General features: G+C 45.9%; 1 protein-coding gene across 4 annotated transcripts in view; it reads right to left on the bottom strand.

Moving 5' to 3' along the window:
- Tbcd (tubulin folding cofactor D) overlaps positions 1 to 20,483 on the bottom strand; it is a 161,312-nt gene extending 140,829 nt beyond the window's left edge. For 2 of the 4 annotated variants that reach the window (XM_055592658.1, XM_055592659.1), the window contains exons 1-7: positions 20,009 to 20,481; positions 18,566 to 18,616; positions 15,023 to 15,120; positions 13,942 to 14,043; positions 12,900 to 13,046; positions 12,464 to 12,519; positions 2,063 to 2,195 (exon numbers count right to left, since the gene is read on the bottom strand). In XM_055592658.1, the coding sequence (XP_055448633.1) occupies positions 2,063 to 2,195; positions 12,464 to 12,519; positions 12,900 to 13,046; positions 13,942 to 14,043; positions 15,023 to 15,120; positions 18,566 to 18,616; positions 20,009 to 20,219 (798 nt within the window). In that variant the 5' untranslated portion in view covers positions 20,220 to 20,481. The other 2 variants (XM_055592661.1, XM_055592660.1) reach the window with 2 other exon arrangements.
- Positions 20,484 to 21,058: the final 575 nt, after the last annotated feature.

The raw sequence follows: 21,058 nt of genomic DNA, 5'->3' as shown, positions 1-21,058 counted from the left end.
GTTACAGATCTCCTGGACTAGTTACAGATCTCCTAGACTAGTTACAGGGACTTGTGTGCCTCCCAACATGGGTGCTGGGACCTGAACTAGGATCCTCTGGAAAGGCCGAAAGTGAGCTATCTCTTGAGCTCCACAGCCATAATTTTAAAAAAGAGACTTCAAAAATAAAATAGTATGCAAAAAAACAAAACAAAAAACAAAACCCTATCAGGGGTTGGGTAAAGCTAGATGGTTCAGTGCTTGCCTAGCATGTTTAAGGGTCTTGGTTTGACACCATCAGAAAGAGAGGGGGAGAGGAAAAAGGGGAGAAGAAAAGGGAGAGAGAGTGCATACTATGACCTGAGGAATATAGAACACCTCTCAGTACTATCTGCTGAGTTAAATATTATCACACACGTTAAAAAAAAAAAACTACTGAGACATACCCAAGAAAATTATAAACATAAATTTAAAAAAAAAAAACACAACTCTTTTTATGTTCCCAGTGGCATTAATCACAACAATCAAAACCAGTCACATAATGAAACATTTTCTGGCCGTAAGAAAGGAGTGAAGAACACACACATACCATGGCGTGGACAGACCCCACGGATGCTGTACTCATGACAAAAGCCTCCCCTACACGATTCTGTACATGTGAAATGCTCCTAAACGTCACCCCCGCAGGTCAGTGGCCACTGCCCTGTGGCACACTATGGAGTAAGCGGCATACTGCCGGAGCTGTGGAGGCTGGACAACTTTGTGGACATAACAAAATGAAGCACCCAACTGAAGGGACAAAGTCTTCATAGCAAGCAAACCATGCCCTGATTTTAATCTGTTGTAACACAGCAGAGTAGAAGCACGGGACATAAGAAAAATCTCATTTTCCCAGGTTTCCTTCCTATGCATGTTGAATGGCAGACCTCTGAAGGCAATGGTAATACAACGGGAAATAAAGAGACACCACACATTTCTCATTCCCACGGGCAGGAACCACACACAGCTGCAGAAACAGACAGAATGGGTCCACAGAGGCCTCTGCCCACCTTCCCATCCTCAGGCGTGCTCCCTTCCCAGGTTACTGGCACCCGGCCCTGACACCTCCCACCCAGTGTTAAGGTGTGCAGAAACCCAAACCCATGAGGCCAGTTTGACTGATTTCCTTCAAACTTCTCCAAAGGCTCCTACTTCTGAACGACCTCTCAGCTTCCATTGCAAAGACAAGGACAAGAACTACTCTCCAATCTCATCCACGGAAGAAAAACAGGAAGAGGCTTCTGACCTGCAGCCTACAGTCTCAGAAGGCTATCTCCAACTCTCTAGAATGGCAAACCCTAGGACCATGGCCTTACAGAGCTAGCCATGCCTTCCTCTAGAATGCTGACTCTCAGTACCACGGCCTTAGAGAGCCTCTGTGACCTTGTAAACATTAACTCTAGAAACATCCTTGGAGAGACACCATGACCTTCTGAACACGGACCATCTGAACCAAACAAAGCCCAAGGGTCCATCTGTGACCTCCAGAATACCGGTCCAGAAGGTTCCTAGCCCTGTTCACGAGGCAACGTCCTCTTGGTGGTTCCCCACTAGAGCTTTTCTTCTTGTCAGTAGTAAAAAGCCACACAGCCGACAGGCAGAGTAGACCAGCAGCAGGCAGGCTGGGCACAGTGGGTATGCCCCAATGTCTGTATCTAAACTTGGGTACTAGGGCTTTGTAATCCTCACATCCAAACAGGGTCAGATTTCAAGCCCTCGGCCTTCTTAGACTAGCTGCTCCGCAACAAAACTAAACCCCCACGGACATGGCTGCAGTTCCGCAGGCACCACTGCCCTCTAGTGGTGAAGCACAGTTCTTCAGCTTTCTCCGGTGAGCCACCACTCCAGGCCAGTCTCCTACACTAAGCACACAGCAGTAGAAAATGAAACCATGATCCTATGATGCGAATGAATGCCACCATGTTCTAATCACTCAGATGTAGAGTGACTGGAACCAACAGTTTCGAGACAAACCATCAGTTTGGGCACAGTCACAAGTTCTACAGTCCCACAGCTCCATAGCTGTCCCTGGAGCAGTGCTTACCAGGGCCTGCAGCATCCCATCCATGGCAATGACACCCTCAATGGTCTGGAAGGAAGAGTGGGCCAAGGTGCACAGGCTCCAGTCCAGAAAGCTGGCCATCTTCCTCTGCTTGACATCAGGACGTGTGATAAACCTGCAGGGAGACACAAGCACAGGAGATGCTCAGTAAGACCCCAATACTGAAAACTCACCCCATCCCACCACCCACCACACACATCTCCCTCAACAAGTCAGCTGCCTATGAACATGGCCCTCTCTCTAGGAAACCAAGGCCCTGATTCCCCATCAGGATCTCTCAAGAAGTTACTCAAAGACCTCACCACCCTGCCTCCTTCCCTCCTGGGCCCCAACCCACCCAGCAGCTTCATAAACCAATGGACATCTTTAATCCCACCACAGCCAGAGAACTTCCACCTACTTCTCAGCAACAAGTCCTTCCAAGTATATATCCCTTAACCTCAGCATACACCCTCATCAACCCTGTCCAACAGCCAACCCCAACCCCAGGACCTCTCTCTACCACAACCTCCACAGGCCACACAACCTCCACCTCACGCTGCACCCAACATCCAGCTGACAGTGTGAGCCCAGAACTCTGGCTCACTGAGTCTAGGCGGGTCCTATAATAGTGAAAATACACAAGGAGAAGGAGAAGGAGAATGGGAAGAAGGAAGAGGAGAAAGAAAGAGAGGGAGAGAAGATGACAATGAAAACAATGAGAAACTAGAAAAGAAACAGAAGGTGCTGCCTCCCCAAAAAAGGCTCAAAGACAACCTCAAGGGCACTTTCAGGGAAGAGCTGACCAAGGAAGGATACCAATCAGACAAGAGAGCTCTGTGTCAGGATGAAAAGGAGCTACGAGGAGATGATAGCTCTAAGTATGGGGACCAGGGACCAAAGGGCCCAGGCAGGCCAGGCAGCAGGTCTGATGAATGGCGTAACTACAGTATCAGGTAGGAGCATGGAAACCGAGGCATCAGCAGGTGGTCGTAAGGTGGTCCTTTGTGAATGATACAACTGTCTGCAGAGAAGGGAAGCTTGAGTCCTGCGGACAGAGGGGCCCACTTTGAGGTACTCCACATGCAACACCCAGGGAGTCACATGAAGCACCAGCCAGCAGGTTATGAGTCCACAGTTCAGAGAGGATTCCACTCTGTGCTCTGACCATCTGTCTACCCTAGGTCCTATCCCAGTCGTGGTCACACCTGTCTAGTGCATTCAGATAGCTCGATGGTTAACAAACTCTCTCAGCATCTACTGGGTAGTAGCAGCATACTGAGGCCTGGCCCCTCCCAGAACATGCACAGCCAGCACAGTGGACAGATGGCACTCTTCCTCATCGGATGAGTGCTAACCCCCCCTCCCGTGGGCCACACCTCACAGGACACGCCCAAGGGCCTAAGGTCCATATTCTTGCCTGACCTCAGTGTCCCTCCTGTTCACTCTAGGTGGTGGATGACCACAGCTTTTCCCTAAGCAGCACCTACATAGTCTGGAATTGGTCTTCTGCCGTCTTCCTGCCAGGGTTCATATACACAGATTTACTCCCATAGCAAAATACACCATTAAACATTAGGAGAATGAAAAGACACTTTGAGCCATCCGCAGGCTGAGCTGCAAAAGCACCAGAACATCTAGCTGCACTGACAACTAAAAGGAGGCAGAGCCGTAAGTACTAGCCGTGCCACTGTGCACTCCGTAAAGATTATCCTTGCATTACTCAGGTGCTCACCGCTCTGCCAACATGGCATGGTGATGCTCAGTCCAAGAATCTCCTGTCTCAAGGCTGCGTAAACACTGCTCCCCATTTATTCTCCAATTTGTCTATAAAGCTGCCAGGCCAACAGCTGAGCAGAAGAGAGAAAAGGGGCTACACTTCCATTTCCAGCAAGGGGAGGGAAGGGCAAAGAGACATTTGGCCATGAGGAGAGGCCCAGGAGACAACATGGGAATACAGCTAGAGCAGAGAAAGCCTTAAAATGCAAGTGTCTTGGGGATTTTGGCTAGGAGGTAGTTAGATTAGCTTAGAGGGTAAACTTACACTAATATTGCTCAGTTATTGTGGATAAAATGCAAATAAGACTAAAGCCTCTGTCTCAATTATCTGGGGCTAGCTGGGTTAGATAAAAACTGCCAGCTTTAATATATACACTCAACACATAATACTGGTGATTGGCGGCAACAGAAACTGGAATTAACAAAAAGTAGCTGCCTTTGGACAGCAACAACTCTAACAGCGGCATCAGCAGCTATCCAGATAAAGCACATGGCTGCAGCAGGAATGACAGCAGAAGTACAGAGAAGACAAGAGTAGGAAACTGAGACCTCAAGACAGAGGCTATGAAGAGCCAGAGATGAAAACTACAGGCCCTGGAGTTCCTGAGAACCATCAGGGCTTTAAGTCCTAGGGCCTCAGACTACCCTCCCTGCACTTGTTGCTCCAGGGAACCACGCAGGCTGTCTGGAGATCTGCCCCTCTCCTTCTGTTCCTCCAGATCCAACCCCTCCACCTCACCCCCGGCTCTGTATGGAGCAGACCTGCTGGGGTGACCTCGCTTCACTGTCTACCCCATTCCAAGGAGACAGAATAAGCAGTTTCCTCCTCTGAGCCCTAAGACCTCTAGCCTATCTCCAATCCTAAGTGTCAGCTCCCAATACTCAGAAACATATTTTACCTGGAACCCCCAGTGACCACACCTATCAGGTTTTCCTAGGGCTTTATTGCTGTGAAGAGACAGCATGCCACAAACAACTTTATAAAGGAAAAAGTTTAATTAGGGCTGGCTTGCAGTTTTAGAAGTTTAGTCCAGGAGCTGGAGAGATGGCTCAGTGGTTAAGAGCACTGCCTGCTCTTCCAAAGGACTGGGGTTCAATTCCCAGCAACCACATGGCAGCTTACAACTGTCTGTAATGCCAATTCCAAGAGATCTGACACATTCACACTAATGCACAATAAATAAAAAAATAAAAAAGAATTTTAAAAAACCAACAAAAAAAATAAATTAAAAAAAAAAGTTTAGTCCATTATCTTCATGATGGGAAGCATGCATGGCATCATGCTGAGAAGCTGAGAGTTCTCTATCAGGATCAGCAGGCAACAGGAAGTGACTGAGACACACTTCTCCAACAAGGCCACACCTCCAAACAGTGCCATTCCCTGTAGGCCTGTGGGAGCCATTTTTATTCAAACTACCACACAGGTCCATAGAAAATTTTCTAGCAGGCAACACACAGCCATCACACTCCACTAAAATCTAAAAGTGGAAACAGAAACAAACAAAACACCCACCCAACAAAGACAAAACCAGATATAAGCAAGCATCTTGAGCTATGATCACTGCACTCCCAGATGCCTAGATGCCATCATAAAAATCCTATCAGTAACATCCAAGACAATACATCTCCACTGGAGCCCAACAACCCTACCACAGCTGGTCCCAAATATTCCAACATAGCTGAAGCACAAGAAAAAGACCTTAAAACAACCTGTGTAAAGACAATAGAGGTGCTTAAAAAGGAAATAAATCAATCCCGTGACAAAACCCAGGAAAACACTAACAGACAGTGGAAGGAAATAAATAAAACTCTTCAAGACCTAAAAATAAAAATTAAATTAAAAAAAAAAAAAATAAGACAAGCCAGGCAGTGGTGAGACACACCATTAATCCTAGCACTAGGGAGGCAGAGGCAGGCAGACCTCTGTGAGTTTGAGGCCAGCCTGGTCTACAGAGCTAATCTCAGGAGAGCCAGGGCTACACAAACCCTGTCTCAAAAAATCATTAAAAAATTTTTTTGGGAAAATTCTGGAAATGAAAATTTTAGGAAGTCAAACAGGAACTACAGAAAGGAAGCTTCACCAACAGAATACAAGAGATGGAAGAGAGAATCTTAAGCATTGAAGATATGATAGAAGATATAGATACATCAAAGAAAATGTTAAATCTAAAAACTCCTGACACAAAACATCCAGGAAATCTGGGGCACTACGAAAAGACCAAATCTAATAATAATAGGAATAGAGGAAGAAGAAATCCAGCTCAAAGACCCAGAAAATTTTTTCAACAAAACCAGAGAAGAAAACTTTCCTAACCTCAGGAAGGAGATGCCTATGAAAGGTACAAGAAGCACACAGAACACCAAAATAGATTGAACCAGAAAAGGAAGTCCTCTAAACACATAATCACAACACTAACCATAAGAGAGAATATCAAAGCCTTCAAGAAAAAAAAGACTAAGTAACATTTAAAGGCAGACTTTATTAGAATTACCCCTGACTTCTCCATGGAGACTCTAAAAGCCAGAATGTCCTGGACAGATGTGCTGCAGACTCTAAGAGACCACAGATGCCAACCCAAACTACTATACGCAGCAAAATTTTCAACCACCGTAGATGGAGAAATAAGATATTACACGATAAAGTTAAATTTAAGCAATATTTATCTTCAAATCCTGCCTTACATAAGGTGCTAGCAGGAAAATTCCAACCTTGAGAGATTAACTACAACAATGAAAACACAAGGAATAAAATCTTAGACCAGCAAAACAAAAGGAAGCAGACAAGCACCCACGCACATGTGCACACACCCACAGCAACAAAATAACAAGTTAACAATCACTAGTCACTGGTCTATCTCAATAGCAATGGTCTAAATTCCCCAATAAAAAGACACTAACAGAATAGAAGCAAAAACAGGATCCATCCTTCTGCTGTATCCAAGAAACATAGCTCAAAATCTAAGAAAGATATTTCCTCAGGGTAAAAAGCTGGAAGATATTCCAAAGATATTCCAAGCAAATGAACCTATAAAGCACACTGATATTGCCATTTTGGAGGATTTGGTTTTTTGGATTATTTTGTTTTGTGTGTGCATGCATGTGTGTGTGTGTTGAGACAAGGTTTTTTTGTGTGTCCCTGGCTGACCTGGAACTCACTCTGTAGATTAGGCTGGCCACCGACTCAAAGATCTGCCTGCCTCTGCTTCCTAAGTACTGAGACTAACGGCTGTGCCACCATACCCAGCGGGTGTGTCCATTTTAGTATCTAACATAGACTCCCAAAACAAAACAGAAGAGATAGTGAAGGACACCAACAGTCAAAGGAAAAAAATCCAAGATGACATTTCAATTCTTAACATCGACCCCCCAAACACAAGGGCACCCACATTTATAAAAGAAACTATTACAACTTAAAACACATATTGGCAGAAGCTATCAATCCAGCACTCTCACCAAAGAGAAGTCATCCAGACAAAAACTAACCACAGAAATGCTGGAGCCAGCAGTCTTTATACACCAAATGGACTCAAAAGATACTAAGACAACATTTCACCCAAACTGTTGGAATGACCTTCCCTCACACTGAAATGCTTGTCCCTGTATTTCCTTCTTCTCCACACCTCCTGGAACTTTCTCCAAAACTGACTATATACTGCAGACACAAATCAAGTCTCAACAGATACAAGAAAACTGGAGTAACTTCCTGCACCCTATCAGACCATAACTGCTTAAAGCTGGGCACCAATAAACAGAAACAACAACTCTTTCAGAACTAGTGGAAACAGAACTCTCTACTGAAGGAAAAAGGGGTCAAGCCAGAAAGAAAGAAAATAAAGGTTCTAGAATACAATGAAAATGAATACACAGCACACCCAAACTTAGGAGACACAATAAAAGCAGTTCTAGGAGACAAGTTCATAACACTAAGCACCTACATGATAGATAGATAGATAGATAGATAGATAGATAGATAGATAGATAGATAGATAAATCGAATTTTAAGATGGAAAGATCTCAGTCTAGCAACTTAATAGCACACCTGAAAACTCTAGAACAAAAAGAAGAAATCACACCTAAAAAGAGTAGATGGCGAGAAATACTCAAACTCAGGGCTAAAATCAGTCAAACAGGAACGACAAAGAGAATACGACAAAGAATCAATGAAACACAGAGTTGGTTCTTTGAGAAAAATCAATAGATCAACAAAACCTTATTCAAATTAACTAAAAGATGGAGCGAAAATATCCAAATTTGCAAAAACAGAACATGGCGCTTAGAACAAGAGAAAGCAGGGAAACATGAGCAACTGGTTATCTTTATGGTCTGAATCTAAAATGTCTCTCACGCTGACATTCCGCATGCTTGTTCCCCAGCTGATGGCACAAGGGAAAGGTGCTGCAGAGCATTTAAGGGGGTCACTGAGAACAGAGGAGCAAGCCCTTAAAAGGTGTAACTGGACTCTGGTTCAGGATGCTCTCCGCTGCGCACTACATGTAAACAACCTCGCCAATGCTTGTTCCTACCACAGTGACTTGACTCTCTTCTCTGCAGTGAGGTTTTTCAATATGTTGGTCACAGCAATGCAAATATCACTAACACAAACCAACTGAATAGTTTCAATAAAGAAGACATACTTGGTCCAGCTCAGACCAGGGTATTCTCCAGGCTGGCTAGCACCCCCAGGGCTCAAGAGAGGCACTGCACAGCAGAACACTGGAACCCAAGATTTCTACCTCTTAGGTCTATCCACAGAAAACAACCCAGAATTCAAAATGGGCTTTCGTCATGCTCTCATAATGACAGAGGTGACACAGGCAATCACAGGCCTGACACACGCACGCACAGAGTCAACAGATGGTTATGAAAACCAACAGAAAAGCAGGATGCTACCTTGTGAGACTGCTACCTGTGTTCAGTTTAACTACAGCACTGAAAAAGACAGAAAGATAGAATGTGTCACTACAATTCATATGTAGGACTTTTCTAATTTTCTGTTCCCAATTTCTTCATAAAATACGAAATATACCTGCTTTTTTCTCTGGTACTTTTTTTTCTAGAGAGGGCATTATTAATAGCCGACAATGGCCTCCAGAGCTCATGTGACTGCCCTGTCTCAGCCTCTGAAGTCCAGCACTGCGGGGACGCCACCGTGGCCGGTAAACAGAAGCAGAAAACAGTAGCTGCTCCTTTCAAGCTGATGCCACCAAGAGTAAAGCTGGAAGCTGAAGAGTTGGCTCAGTGGTTAAGAGCCCTGGCTGTTGTGGCAGAGAGCCGGGTTCAATGTCCAGCACCCAGGTGCTGGTTGATGAGCATTTGTAACCCCAGTGCCAACGGGTCCACTGTCCTCTCCTGGCCCCCGAGGGCGCTGCGTGCACACACTGCACAGACATACGTGCCGCCGAGCGCCCACACACGTAAAAGTAACATACAATTTATAAAAATATAAAGAGTAAAACTCTATCCTTCTTGTCTTTTTGCTGTTGTTTTGTTTCTCAAGACCAAGTTTAACAGTGTAGCTTGGGTTAGCAGAGAACTCACTGTATCGATCAGGCTGGCCTTAAACTCAAAGATTTGTCTGCCTCTGCCTTCTAGGTACTAAAACTAAATCTGTGCATCATCATATGTCAGACCTCCTTATCTTTCTGTAACAGAGTTCCTGCTTTTTTCTGTATGTTACTGTCTAAATAGCTTTGCTACACTATCCTGACAATGAGTTACAGGAAGGGTCCCAGAGACCCCACCAAACAATACAGGCTACTGCCACTGCTTGTAGATCCTCAATGTAATGCGACAGTAGGACTCTACTGCTAAAGACACCACACACTTTAATCACAGGACATGAGGAAACCAAACCATACTGACCTGGCAGCTTCCTCCTTGCTGGCTAGCTTTCAGAGTGCTACAGTGATAGGCCTGGTGTAGAACCATTGGTGTACCAAAGGCTTGACTAGTACAGGTATAACCAACAGCTTTCTACATGAATTTAAGGCCCTCTCCACAAAAAGGAACTCGTGTCAATAACCCATGGCTCGGGAAAGCACAGGCGCTACTAGCACTATTTTACCAAAAAAAAAAAAAAAAAAAAAAACGTAGAAATCAAACTGCCTTCTAAATACCTGGCCTTAGGCCACAGGCCAGTACAACTCTCACCCTCAGCATGGGGTCGCTGGGGATTGGTGCGGGAGTCACCAACAACTGTACACAGCCTTGAACCCTGTGCACTACAACACCGACCGGAACAGCAAGATGTGCCCATAGGCACAATAGCGACATGAATTACAGGGTAACCAACTGCTTGCTGGCTGCACTTAGTGCCTAATCCACAAGAGGAAACACATGCCGGACTGTGAATATGCTCAAGAACTCATGGCCAGGAAGCTCACGGGACCCTGCTAAATGGACACAGTCTCATACTGTCCTCTAAATTCATTATCTCGCCCAGAGATTAGTACAGCACTCAAACCTTACCACACAAGTTTCTTTGTGCAATGACAGTGATTAACACAGAAACTCACAACTGATCAAAACGCAGAAAAGCATCAATGGAGTGCTCAGTCACAGACGGGAGGTCTGTAACACACACACCGTCTTCTGGAGACGACAGAACCATTCCTCTTGAACTCACTTGCACAAATCAAGCCAGTCAACATTACACCATGAAGGGGAGGCAGCTCATGAGCATCAACACCTAACTGAGGAGCTATAGACAGCTGATGGCTTCCAGAAGAGGGAAAACCAGTCCTCTTTAAGGGTGTGGACTACCCTGTACCTACGAGTGTATGGGCAACATTGAAATCCACAGGTTTTTGTTGTTGTTGTTTAAGAGAACAAAAAGGAATACAAAGTATAGAATGGCAGGTTTTGCATCTCCATTTCCTCACAGATAAAATCATATATATACTATACATATAAAATATGTCTATAGTATGTATATGTGTATATATATCAAGACACAGAACATTGGTGCTGGAGAAATGGCTCAGAGGTTAGGAGCACTGACTGTTCTTCCGAAAGAGGACGTAGAGCTTCATTTCCAGAACCTACATGGTGGACCACAACCATCTGTAACTCTGGCTCCATGGGATTAACACTCTTCTGACCTCCACAAGCAATGTAAACACGATATAAAAACACAGATGCATGTAAAGCCCTATACATATAAAATACAAATTGAACAACAAAAAAATTTAAGAAAAAGGATTAAATCTAATGCAAAAAAGGACACAGAATGTTAGAAAGGAAGTAGAGCAGCATGCTGTTCTAAAGAAAGGTGGCTATGACAGCCTGTACAAAAACGTCCTGCAGCCTTCCCACGCACACACGTGAGCAAGGACGACTGCTCGGAGCTGCCTGCAGCTGCGCAGCTCTCCTCAGCAGTCAACCATGCTGGAGTGGGCTTTCCTAAGGAGGCTTTCACGAGCCATTCTGCTCCTGTGAGGAACCCTCACCCATACTTTTTTTTTTAATTTATTTATTTATTATGTATACAATGTTGTGTTTTGCATGTACACCTGCAGGCCAGCAGAGGGCACCAGACCTCATTGTAGATGGTTGTGAGCCACCGTGTGTGTGTGCTGGGAATTGAACTCAGGACCTCTGGAAGAGCAGCCAGTGCTCCTAACCTCTGAGCCATCTCTCCAGCCCATCACCCATACTTATAATGGCAATAAGCGGCCCTCGTTGCCCAAGTTGGGCATCTGCACTTTTATCTGCCGTTCCTAATCCCTAACTCCCTGTCTGGAGGGAGCGGACATTTGCTCAGGTCTCCCCAAGGACAGTGTCACACACAGCAGGAAGGACAGGGTGGTTTGGGAGGAGTTAGGGAGAGGGGTAGGGAATAAATCCAACGTGTGAAACCTTCCAGGGACAGCATGTTTAAAGGATCCTAACATTGCAGACTTCACAGGTTTAGTCAGCCTTCACCGAGCATCACAAGCAGGCTGTGCTGATCACCTTATTCCCAGATAATCCATCTCCTACTTGTATTTTTAGCTACACAGAATATTTGTAAGATTTTTTTTTTCTTTTTTGTCAGAACCCAGGATTTTACCCAGTGAACTACAGCATAACCCTGTCTGAGGATTTTATTACCAAAACATATCCATGTGTGTCCATGATCTCTATGAATCCCAGCATAAACTGCTTCTGAGGCGACTCTCTGAAACTCACAACTGCTGCTGCCTCATGGGGAATCCCAGCTGCCCTTGAACTAAGCGTACCTCTCTTCAAGGGCCTAGCGGGTTTCCTTCTAAACCCAAAACCAGCACCAGGCAAGCACCTCAAATCCCAAACCAGCACCAGGCAAACCAAGCCCCAAATGCACATTAAGGAATCCCACAAGCCCTAAACTGAGCAAGTGACCCCCTCTGAGGGTCACAAACGAGTGCCAGTCAACTCTACAAGCCAAAAGGAGCACAAGGGGTGAGCACTTCGGATTCAGATGTTTTCTATGACCAACCAGAGCTATCTTTCCCTCAGGAAGGGCAACCGGATTATGCTGGATAAAGATCTTAGAGAGACTTCATCTGAGAACAGACACACACAAAACATGAAAGTGTGTTAGACAAACAGACTGAGAATGTACAGTCACGTCTCGGTCAACAGCCATGTACGGCTAAAACTTACCTGGACACCAGGACAGCGGCTGCATCTCGAGCCTTGTCACTGACCACCAAGTAAGTCTGCAAGAATGTGACACATTTCAACTTAGTATTCTTAGCTTTATTTTCTAGGCTTCCTACAATCATGCGGTATTCACGCAGTATTCAAAATTCACGTGAAATGAATCGTTTCTCTAACCATTGCCCCTAAAACTCCTTACATATCACGATTATGCTTAACAAATGTTTGCATTATCTGTAAAGAAATGAGATTTGCTGGAGTAGTTCATCTGGCCTCCACATAGATCCCAGTTTCAAAGCGAGGTATCACTGAAAGCAGTTATTTCAGTTAAATATAAATGCACACACCAAAAGTTTATCCAACTAAACGCTCACGTCGAGACAACATAAGTATGAACAAGCGCAAACTCATTGTTAAGAACGTGTGCGATCATAGTTACCTCTGCTATCTGCAGAATACGGTCCATTATGGGTATTCGAGTTTCTCCAGGTTGAATGGAAAGGTTCCCATCAAGGCGCGACAAATCAAAAGGGATCAAGCAGGTCACAGAGAGCCACAATAAAAGCATGTAGCGTGTTTCCCATGTCTAAGGAGTTAAATCACAGTCAGGACGATTCCAAGGACAGACAGAGCTACCGGGTCTGATGGTGTATACCCTGGTTCCTCAAACTACAAAGGCAAGGCGGTTAAATTGCTCCAAGCCAGCCCGAGTCACATAACAAGTTCCAGGCCAGCCAGGGCTACACAGTAAAACATGATCTCAAAAACTTAAAAGGGGGGGGGGGGGGCTAGAGATATGGCTCAGTGGTTAAGAGCAAGGGTTGCTCTTCCAGAGGTCCTGAGTTCAATTCCCAGCAACTACATAATGGCTAACAACCATCTATAATAAGATCTGGTGCCCTCTTCTGGCATGCAGGCATATATACAGGCAGAATACTGCATACATAATAAATAAATCTTTAAAAAAAAAAAGAGGAAAGCTGCCAAGCATTCACTCACATATAATCCCAACATTCAGGAGGCTGAGGATCAAGTTCAAAACCAGCCTATACCACATAGTAAGTTCCAGGTTAGTCTGGGCTACATAACAAGAACCTATCCCAATTACTAATTAAAAAGAGAGAGAGAAAAATCCAACCACACCCTACTGACCGCCCTGGCGGCCTTCCCACCAACCCGATGCCTACCACAGGCCCTGAGACATCTCCAAGCCCACTATCACAATTAGCACAGCTAATGCCCTGGAAGCCTTCCCAGGGCACCATGGACGACGATGGTCTGGGAGACCTAGCACAATTACACTGAATTAAAAGCCATGCTCTTTGCTTTATAAAAGGTAGATTCTAAAGGAGAATAACTTCAAGCAGCGTGTGTAGAAGATAAAGCAGCAGAAGGAATTTTTTAAAACAGCCTAAGATAAAAACCAAAGAAGTTGGAGCCAGTGGCAGTAGCGCCAGCAGGGAGGGCTGGGGATGGCTCACCTCGTGGTCTTTGGGGTTCTGACCTGTGAACATGTCTAACACACGCTGAACATCAGCTACTTCGTGAGGAAACAGACGCAGAAAGACTTTATATCCACGAACCTGCCAAAATAAAAAGACATTAGAACAACACAATATAAACTATAATCAGAAAACAGAAAGAGCAACAAAATTATCAACAACCATAATCTATGCCCTTCAATGACTGAGGAGATTCTGTCACATTGCTGTGCCACAACTCAGCAAAACCAAAGGGGCAAGAAAGCTATCTTTATTCAATAAATATGTTCTGTCCCAATTTGGCTGACAAGTCATACTGTGCATCAGATGTAAGTATGCTACAAACCAAAAGCTTCTGCCTCTACCATGTTCAGAGCTTACTCTCTAACACTTACGAAAACGAAGTCCCTATGCATGTCAAATGGCCCACTAACTCTTCTATAAAACATGCAGCATTCTACCAACAGCCAAAGACCTCACTCTGCTACAGAGTAACAACGCTAAAACATGCTCCCTGAGACTCACTAACTTCACACAGAGATGACTCCCAGCCACTCCCTCATCTCCAAGTCTGGGGCCAGCAGATGGCATCACTAGAGACGTTGCAGAAAAAGCAGACCATCAGCCCCAGACCTTCTTCCTCAGAGGGGCGGTGTAAGGTTCAGAGTAAATTCATCCCCACACTATACACACTATAGCTAAACAAGCACTTCTACTGCTGTAAGGTGGTGGCTCACGCCTTTAATCCTGGTACTCAGGAGGCAGAGGCAGGCGGGTCTCTTGAGTTTGAGGCCAGCCTGGTCTACAGAACGAGTTCTAGGACAGTCAGAGCTACATAGTGAGCCCGTCTCAAAACAAAACAAAACAAAAAAGGCAGCACTTCTATCTCTTATCAAGGTTTTCTGCTTTTTCCTTAAAACTAAAGGACCCTGAGAACACTAAGACCTGAGACCCAACACAGACTAAAAAGGGGATGAAAACCCACAAGGTGTGTTCCCCAAGAAATAACTCTTAAGGTTACTTCTAGAGCAATTAGATGAGAAAAGTATCTGTCCACTCTACAGTGCTACACAAGTGTTACCTTGGTGATGACATAAAGAAATTTAAAAGCCAGATGTGCGAGGGCAGGCTGTGATGTCTCCTCCTGTACTAGGTCAACCAATGAGTTCATCATCCACTCTAGGGAAAAACAGATAAAAGCCGTCTCTGAAAGAAAACTACGCATTTTAACACACACTCCCATTTTTAAAAATACAGGGAAAATACCTAAAGTTGGTATCTGATCCTGTGTTTTACAGACGATGCCTGTTTAAACTGTTCTGACTTACCAATAGTCTAGGTTGAACTAATGCAGATGGGAAAAAGAGGAGGCAGAGGGTCATGCACGCTACAGCCTTCTCCTTCAAACCCCAGTTCAGGGAGAAGTTAAAGCAAGAAGGAGCACAGAGACGGGGAGAAGAGAGTTCAGCCAGGCTGTTGCCCGACAGCCATGTAATACAAGAGCTCCAGCCATGCTCTACTGACTATCCTACTGGCCCCCGGCCAACCCAATGCCCAAAACAGCCCCTTACACACCAACCACACCCTCAGCTGTGTCCTGTAAGTCTTCCGAGGGCACCATGGACCTGAAGTGGTCTTGAAGACCTAGTGGCCACTATGGGTTGGGGCACACTCTTTGCTTTATAAAGGATGTATTTTAAAGATAAATACACAAAAATTATTCCTCATTTTTTATTTCCTTTTGTTTGATTAGGGTTCTTGTTTGTTTTCTGAAACACAACCTCACCACTTAACTCTGGCTGGCCTGACATTCCCTATGTTGATCACACTGGCCTTGAACTCACAGATCTGCCTGCCTGCCTCTGCCTCCCAAGTGCTCAGACTAAAGGAGTGCACCACTATGCCCAGCCTCACTTTTCTTTCTTTAAAAAGCATTTGAGTATCGGCTTGAGAGATGGCTCAGGAGTTAAGAGCACTTATGGCTTTTGCTGAAGACCAAGGTTTAGTTCCCCCATCACTCTAGCTCCAGGGCTTCAGGCCTCCACAAAGACCTGTGCATACCCACACACATATACATATAATTAAAAATCTTAGAGTTGAGGGGCTGGGTGATGACTCAGCAGTTCAGAGGCTCCTGCAACAGCCCTCTGCTTCCATGGGCGCTACACAAACGTGGTGCCAGACATCGCTGCAAGCAAAATACCACACACATAAAGTAAAAATCAATCTTTTATTAAAAAATAAGGCTATAGCAAAATTTGTAATAAATATGAAAACAAGTTGTGTGACAAAGGCAGCACAAAAAAACTGGAGGAAGAAATAAGAGAATCTTCTGAAAGTTTTCCCACCATGCATGAAACGCATATTATTTGAGGGCAGACTGCAGTAAGTTCAGGGTGCGTACAATAAATCCTGGAAAAACAAAAACAAAACTACTGAGCATACAGTGAAGATAAAACAGAATGCCAAGCCAGTAACAGAGACAAAGGCAAATGGATCTCTGTGAGTTTAAAGCCAGCCTGGTCTACATAACAAGTTCCAAACCAGCCAGGACTACATAGTAAGACCCTGTCTCAAAAATAAATAAATAAACACCAAAAGCTATTAAATTAAATATAAAGTAGTAGAGTAAAAATTTAAAAAGGAGGAAAGAAATGAAAAAGGAAATGGGATAAAGAGAAAGCAAGTCCAAAGAGAGTTACTTAACCATAGTTATGTTGACAGCATGACTAACTGAAAATACCCTAAAAGCTACAAAAGACAAGCTGAATCCAGACAAAAAGGAGACACACACAGAGGATTTGGTATCATGAGAGACTTAAGAACAAATAACATTACAAAACCTAGAGGGCATTTCTAAGATCAACTCATTGTGAAGACTAAACAGTTCAGTAACGGATACAACAAATGCCAGAACCCCAAAACAAAGCAGAAATGGAAAGCAGAAACAGGACCAAGTACAGAGAAACCAGGACAGACTTCAACAGCATTGCCATCCACCTCATCCCAACAAACAGTACAACAGACTTTTATTCAAACACACATGGAAAATTCAACAGAACAGACTGTCACTGTGTGTGCTGTCACTGCTCTTACTAAAAACGGTTACAGTCTGAACCTGACCAGTGCAGAGTGAAAGCACGGTGGGCTGAGACTGCTTGCCCACGACAATCGAAGACTGACTAGAGAGACTATAAAGGAGCAGGGATGTCAGACATTGTTCAGGGGATGCATAATGACTCAACTTTTATAGCACAGCGTGACACACGTTTCCTATACAACCCAGAAATTCTACCCTTAAAGACAGTCACCTAAGAAAAACAAAAACATGTTCACCCAAAGATGGTACATGCAAGTTTAAAGCAGTATTATTCATAATAGGTCTATCAGTATCTCATAAAAACATCTCCTCCGTATGAATCTGTGTATTGAACAAAGCTCCAAGGAGCTCTGCCAGGTCTGAAGAGTGAAAAAAACAATGATGACGTTCATCTGCATTAATGAGTGACTATAAAACAGTAAAATAAATAGGTGTGATGCTAGACAAAATATATGATAAAGCAACTAACGAAAACAAATGCTGCAGGAAAAAAAGCATGTACAGGGACAAAGGAAACAGAAGGTCTAAAATCCAAAGCTGGTAAATATGAGCACTGAATACAAACTTAAAATGGTATTTCAGAGTGGAGAGCTGGCCTATACACTCTAGGGCCTATAGATTACATAGATTAGACAGACAGAATGAACAATGGCTCTCTACCTTTTAATCCCAGAGACAAAGGTAATATAGAGTAAAAGTAGAGAACAATGGATCTCTACTGTGATCCTTTAATACAGTTCTTCATGTTGTGGTGACTCCAAACCATAAAATTATTTTATTGCTACTTCATAATTGTAACTTAACTACTGTTATGAGTCGTAACATAAATATCTGATAGGCAGGATATTTGACATGTGACCCCAAGGGGGTCGCAAACCCACAGGCTGAGAACCTCGACTTACGCTCGCCCCAAGACCCACCTGCAATTTGGGCAGAGTTGCCTAAAACGGGTGGTAAAGAGCCATGGGTACGCAGGTGATAGTCTTACGATCCTTCCTGCCTCCATATGAGGGGTGTAAACAGTAAACAAGCCGGGCTGGGGCAATCTTCTGCAAGTGTGCACAGCTGGACTCCACAGATGGTGGTGTCTGGCTCAGAGGCCAGCAGGTACAACACTCTCCTGATACTAAAGTCTGAGCCTTAGTGTCTCTATCTACAGAATGGAGATGACAGACAACCTCATCAGCTGCTGTGTTGGTAAAAATAGGACCACTGCAAAGCACTTGACGCTGCTTTACAGTTACCATTCACACATAACAGACTAAACACTCATGAGGAGAAAAGATGTGTTCTTTAAACAGCAATAAGCAGAAAGTAGCTTACACACATGCGCACACCACCTAGATTGATATCTGAACTTCCAGCAATTCACCATTATCACAGGTCCATAAAAACAAATGGAAGACAAAAAAACCAGACACTGCTCCAGGGACACTTCATCTGACAACTTCCTCTGGTAGCACACAAAGGACCTTGACGATCATCTAATATTGAACCATCAAAATCACCAGATTCTATGCTTACCAAGGTGTGGGTCCAAGAGGTGGGGCTGCTCCTGGTATTTGTCCATAATTACTAAAAGAAAAATAATGAAAGTGAAATCAGGTGAGCCTTAGAAACTCTTCTGTTGCCTCTCAGTAACTCTAATTGGACCGCTCCCTCTTCCTAGCTCTTGCAGTGCCCAGGGACACACCTGACTTCTTGCTGACAGATGCTACACAGCTGTACAACACCTGCCAGGTTCCTGAGCACCAGTGCGACCACACCTCCTGCTCTGTGTACCCTCCTCTTGGATCCTCTTCTCACACATCTTCTGACACCAACTGATTTTCTTCCCCACCCCTTTCTCCTCTCTCCACACCTCCACCTCCCCTCGTTAGACACCCTTCCACGTCTAGCGTCCCTCTAAGCAAGCATGATGCCCTTCCATTCCAGCAATTTTCAAACCAATGAACTACAATCTCCCTAACCCTGGCCACCTGCTTTCCAACCAGACCAGCAAATTAATGTTTCTACCCAACCTAATGATTCTCTGCCTCTGCAATTCTCACCTGTCACTTCAGAGTCCCTCAACTAAACCCACCACCCAGTTTTCCCCCAAAACTACAGTCCCATCACTCCAAACCAAAAAACACTGTGGAGAGAATTTTTTTAGCTAAGGAATCCATAACAATGATTTTGCTCAAGTACAAAATAAATATCAAAGGGCTCATTTGGACACTGTCCCAGTTTTTCTGTTGCTGTGACAAAACTGGCCAAAGCCAACTTGAGGACGAAAGGGTTTATTTGGCTTTCACAGCCCATCAGGGAGGACAGTGAAAGAATGAATGTAAGCAGCAGAAGCAGGACTTTGGAGGAGCGTTGCCTGCTTCCTTGCTCCCCAGGCTCAAGTTCAGCTATCTTCCTTAAACAGCCCAGGCCCACAGGACCAGGGATGGTGCCGCCCGCAGTGGGCTGGGCTGTCCCTCATCAATCAGTAATTAAGAGAATACTGCAAAGACACCGCATCGCCTACAAGCCAACCTGATGGTGGCAATTACTCACTTGAGCTTTCTTCCGGGGTGGGTCTACGTTTGTCAAGTTGACAAAAACCATTACAAACGACTGTAAAGGCCCACCTAAACGTGGAGAATTAGAACTACTAAAGAAACCTAACGGCACTGTCCATTCTCCTGCCCCGCCCGGAACCGAGGTCCTAGTTAAACCTGGCGCCCTGACTGCAGAGCCCCGGCCTCACAGCGGACCCCGTAGAGCACAGCCCCCAGGCCAGGCCGCTCCCCTCCGCTGCCACGAGCGCTGGCAGGTGGCATCTGTTCTCAGCGATTCCGCTCGTGCCCTGCCTATCCTCGGAGCGGTGCCAAGTGAGCGTGGCCCCTGCACTCGGCAGGGCCGGCGGGAGGTGTGGCTCCCCAGCGCCCTTCCTCCCAGCTGCAGGACCGCAGGACCGCGATCGGGGCCCCGCCGCACCGCGGAAGCGCTCCTCCGCCACCTCCCGGGCCGCGCGCTCGCCGTGCACCGCCGGCAGGCTGCTGAGCAGCGCGCGGGTCTCCGCGCTCTCGCCGAACGCCTCCAGGGCGGCGCCGCGGACCAGCGCGTCCTCCTCCACGTCCTCCTCCGCGGCGCCCGCGGCCGGCTCCTCGCTCAGGACCATCCCGCCGGCAGCCTCCTCCTGAACCATACCGGCACCCGGGAGACAGGCGCCGCACGAGAGCCGCCAGCTCCGCCCGGAGACCTTCGACCCCAGCTACGGGGCGCGCCAGCGGACAAAACAGCTCGCGCGAAGTCGGCTCGGCCGCAAACAACGCGTTCGTCAGTGGAGGGCGGCGCCGGGAAAAGGAAGCCTCCGGGGTTCTGCAGGGAGTGGTGGAGGCGGGCAGAGGTGCGGCCTGAGGAGTCGGCTGCTCGGAGCCTTGCACCGGGCCGGGCGAGGAACGGATTAGGGCAGCGGAGACCGCCTGGGGAGCGTGTGGACAGTTAAGGAAAGCACTGGGCTTGAGATTGGGGCGGAAACTCGGATATTTTGAGCTGGCGTGGACAGCGTAGGAAAACTGAGCTGGTAGAAAGGGCCACAATGGAGGAGAGCTGTCCGTGCGCAGAAGAGGGTGGATCCTGAGTGTGGGGGGGTCGTGTGGGCGAGGACTGAGAAGCAGGAGGCAGTAGGGGTGGGGTGAGGGGTGTTGTTCCAGGGTGAACCTTCCTGGCCACCCAGCGCAGTCCTTGCCAAGGGGTGTGGACTGCGCACTGCTGGGCCTGCGTTCACCAGCAGAACAGGCGTCACTGGAAAGCGGAGTGTGGAGCGCTGAGGTAGCTTAAGCAAAGCCTCCTGCCCTAAGCCTCGGGATCTGAGTGTGTAAGAGGGCCCCAGACTTAAGTAGCCCCCAGACCTTCGCACCACTGACTCCAAGATGAAAGTGCCGTTCAGGCTGCAAAATTTAGCATGTAGACAGCCCCCGGCAGACAAACTGAAAACAAGCTCCTTCAAAGTCCGTAAGGTCTGGAAAAGTCTCTAAAACCTTG

This window comes from Psammomys obesus, unplaced genomic scaffold (genome assembly GCF_907164565.1).
Source record: "Psammomys obesus unplaced genomic scaffold, mPsaObe1.curated_primary_1811, whole genome shotgun sequence".
Lineage (NCBI taxonomy): Eukaryota > Metazoa > Chordata > Mammalia > Rodentia > Muridae > Psammomys > Psammomys obesus.
The sequence above is the reverse complement of the archived record's forward strand: the minus strand, read 5'-3'. Positions and strand labels throughout refer to the sequence as shown.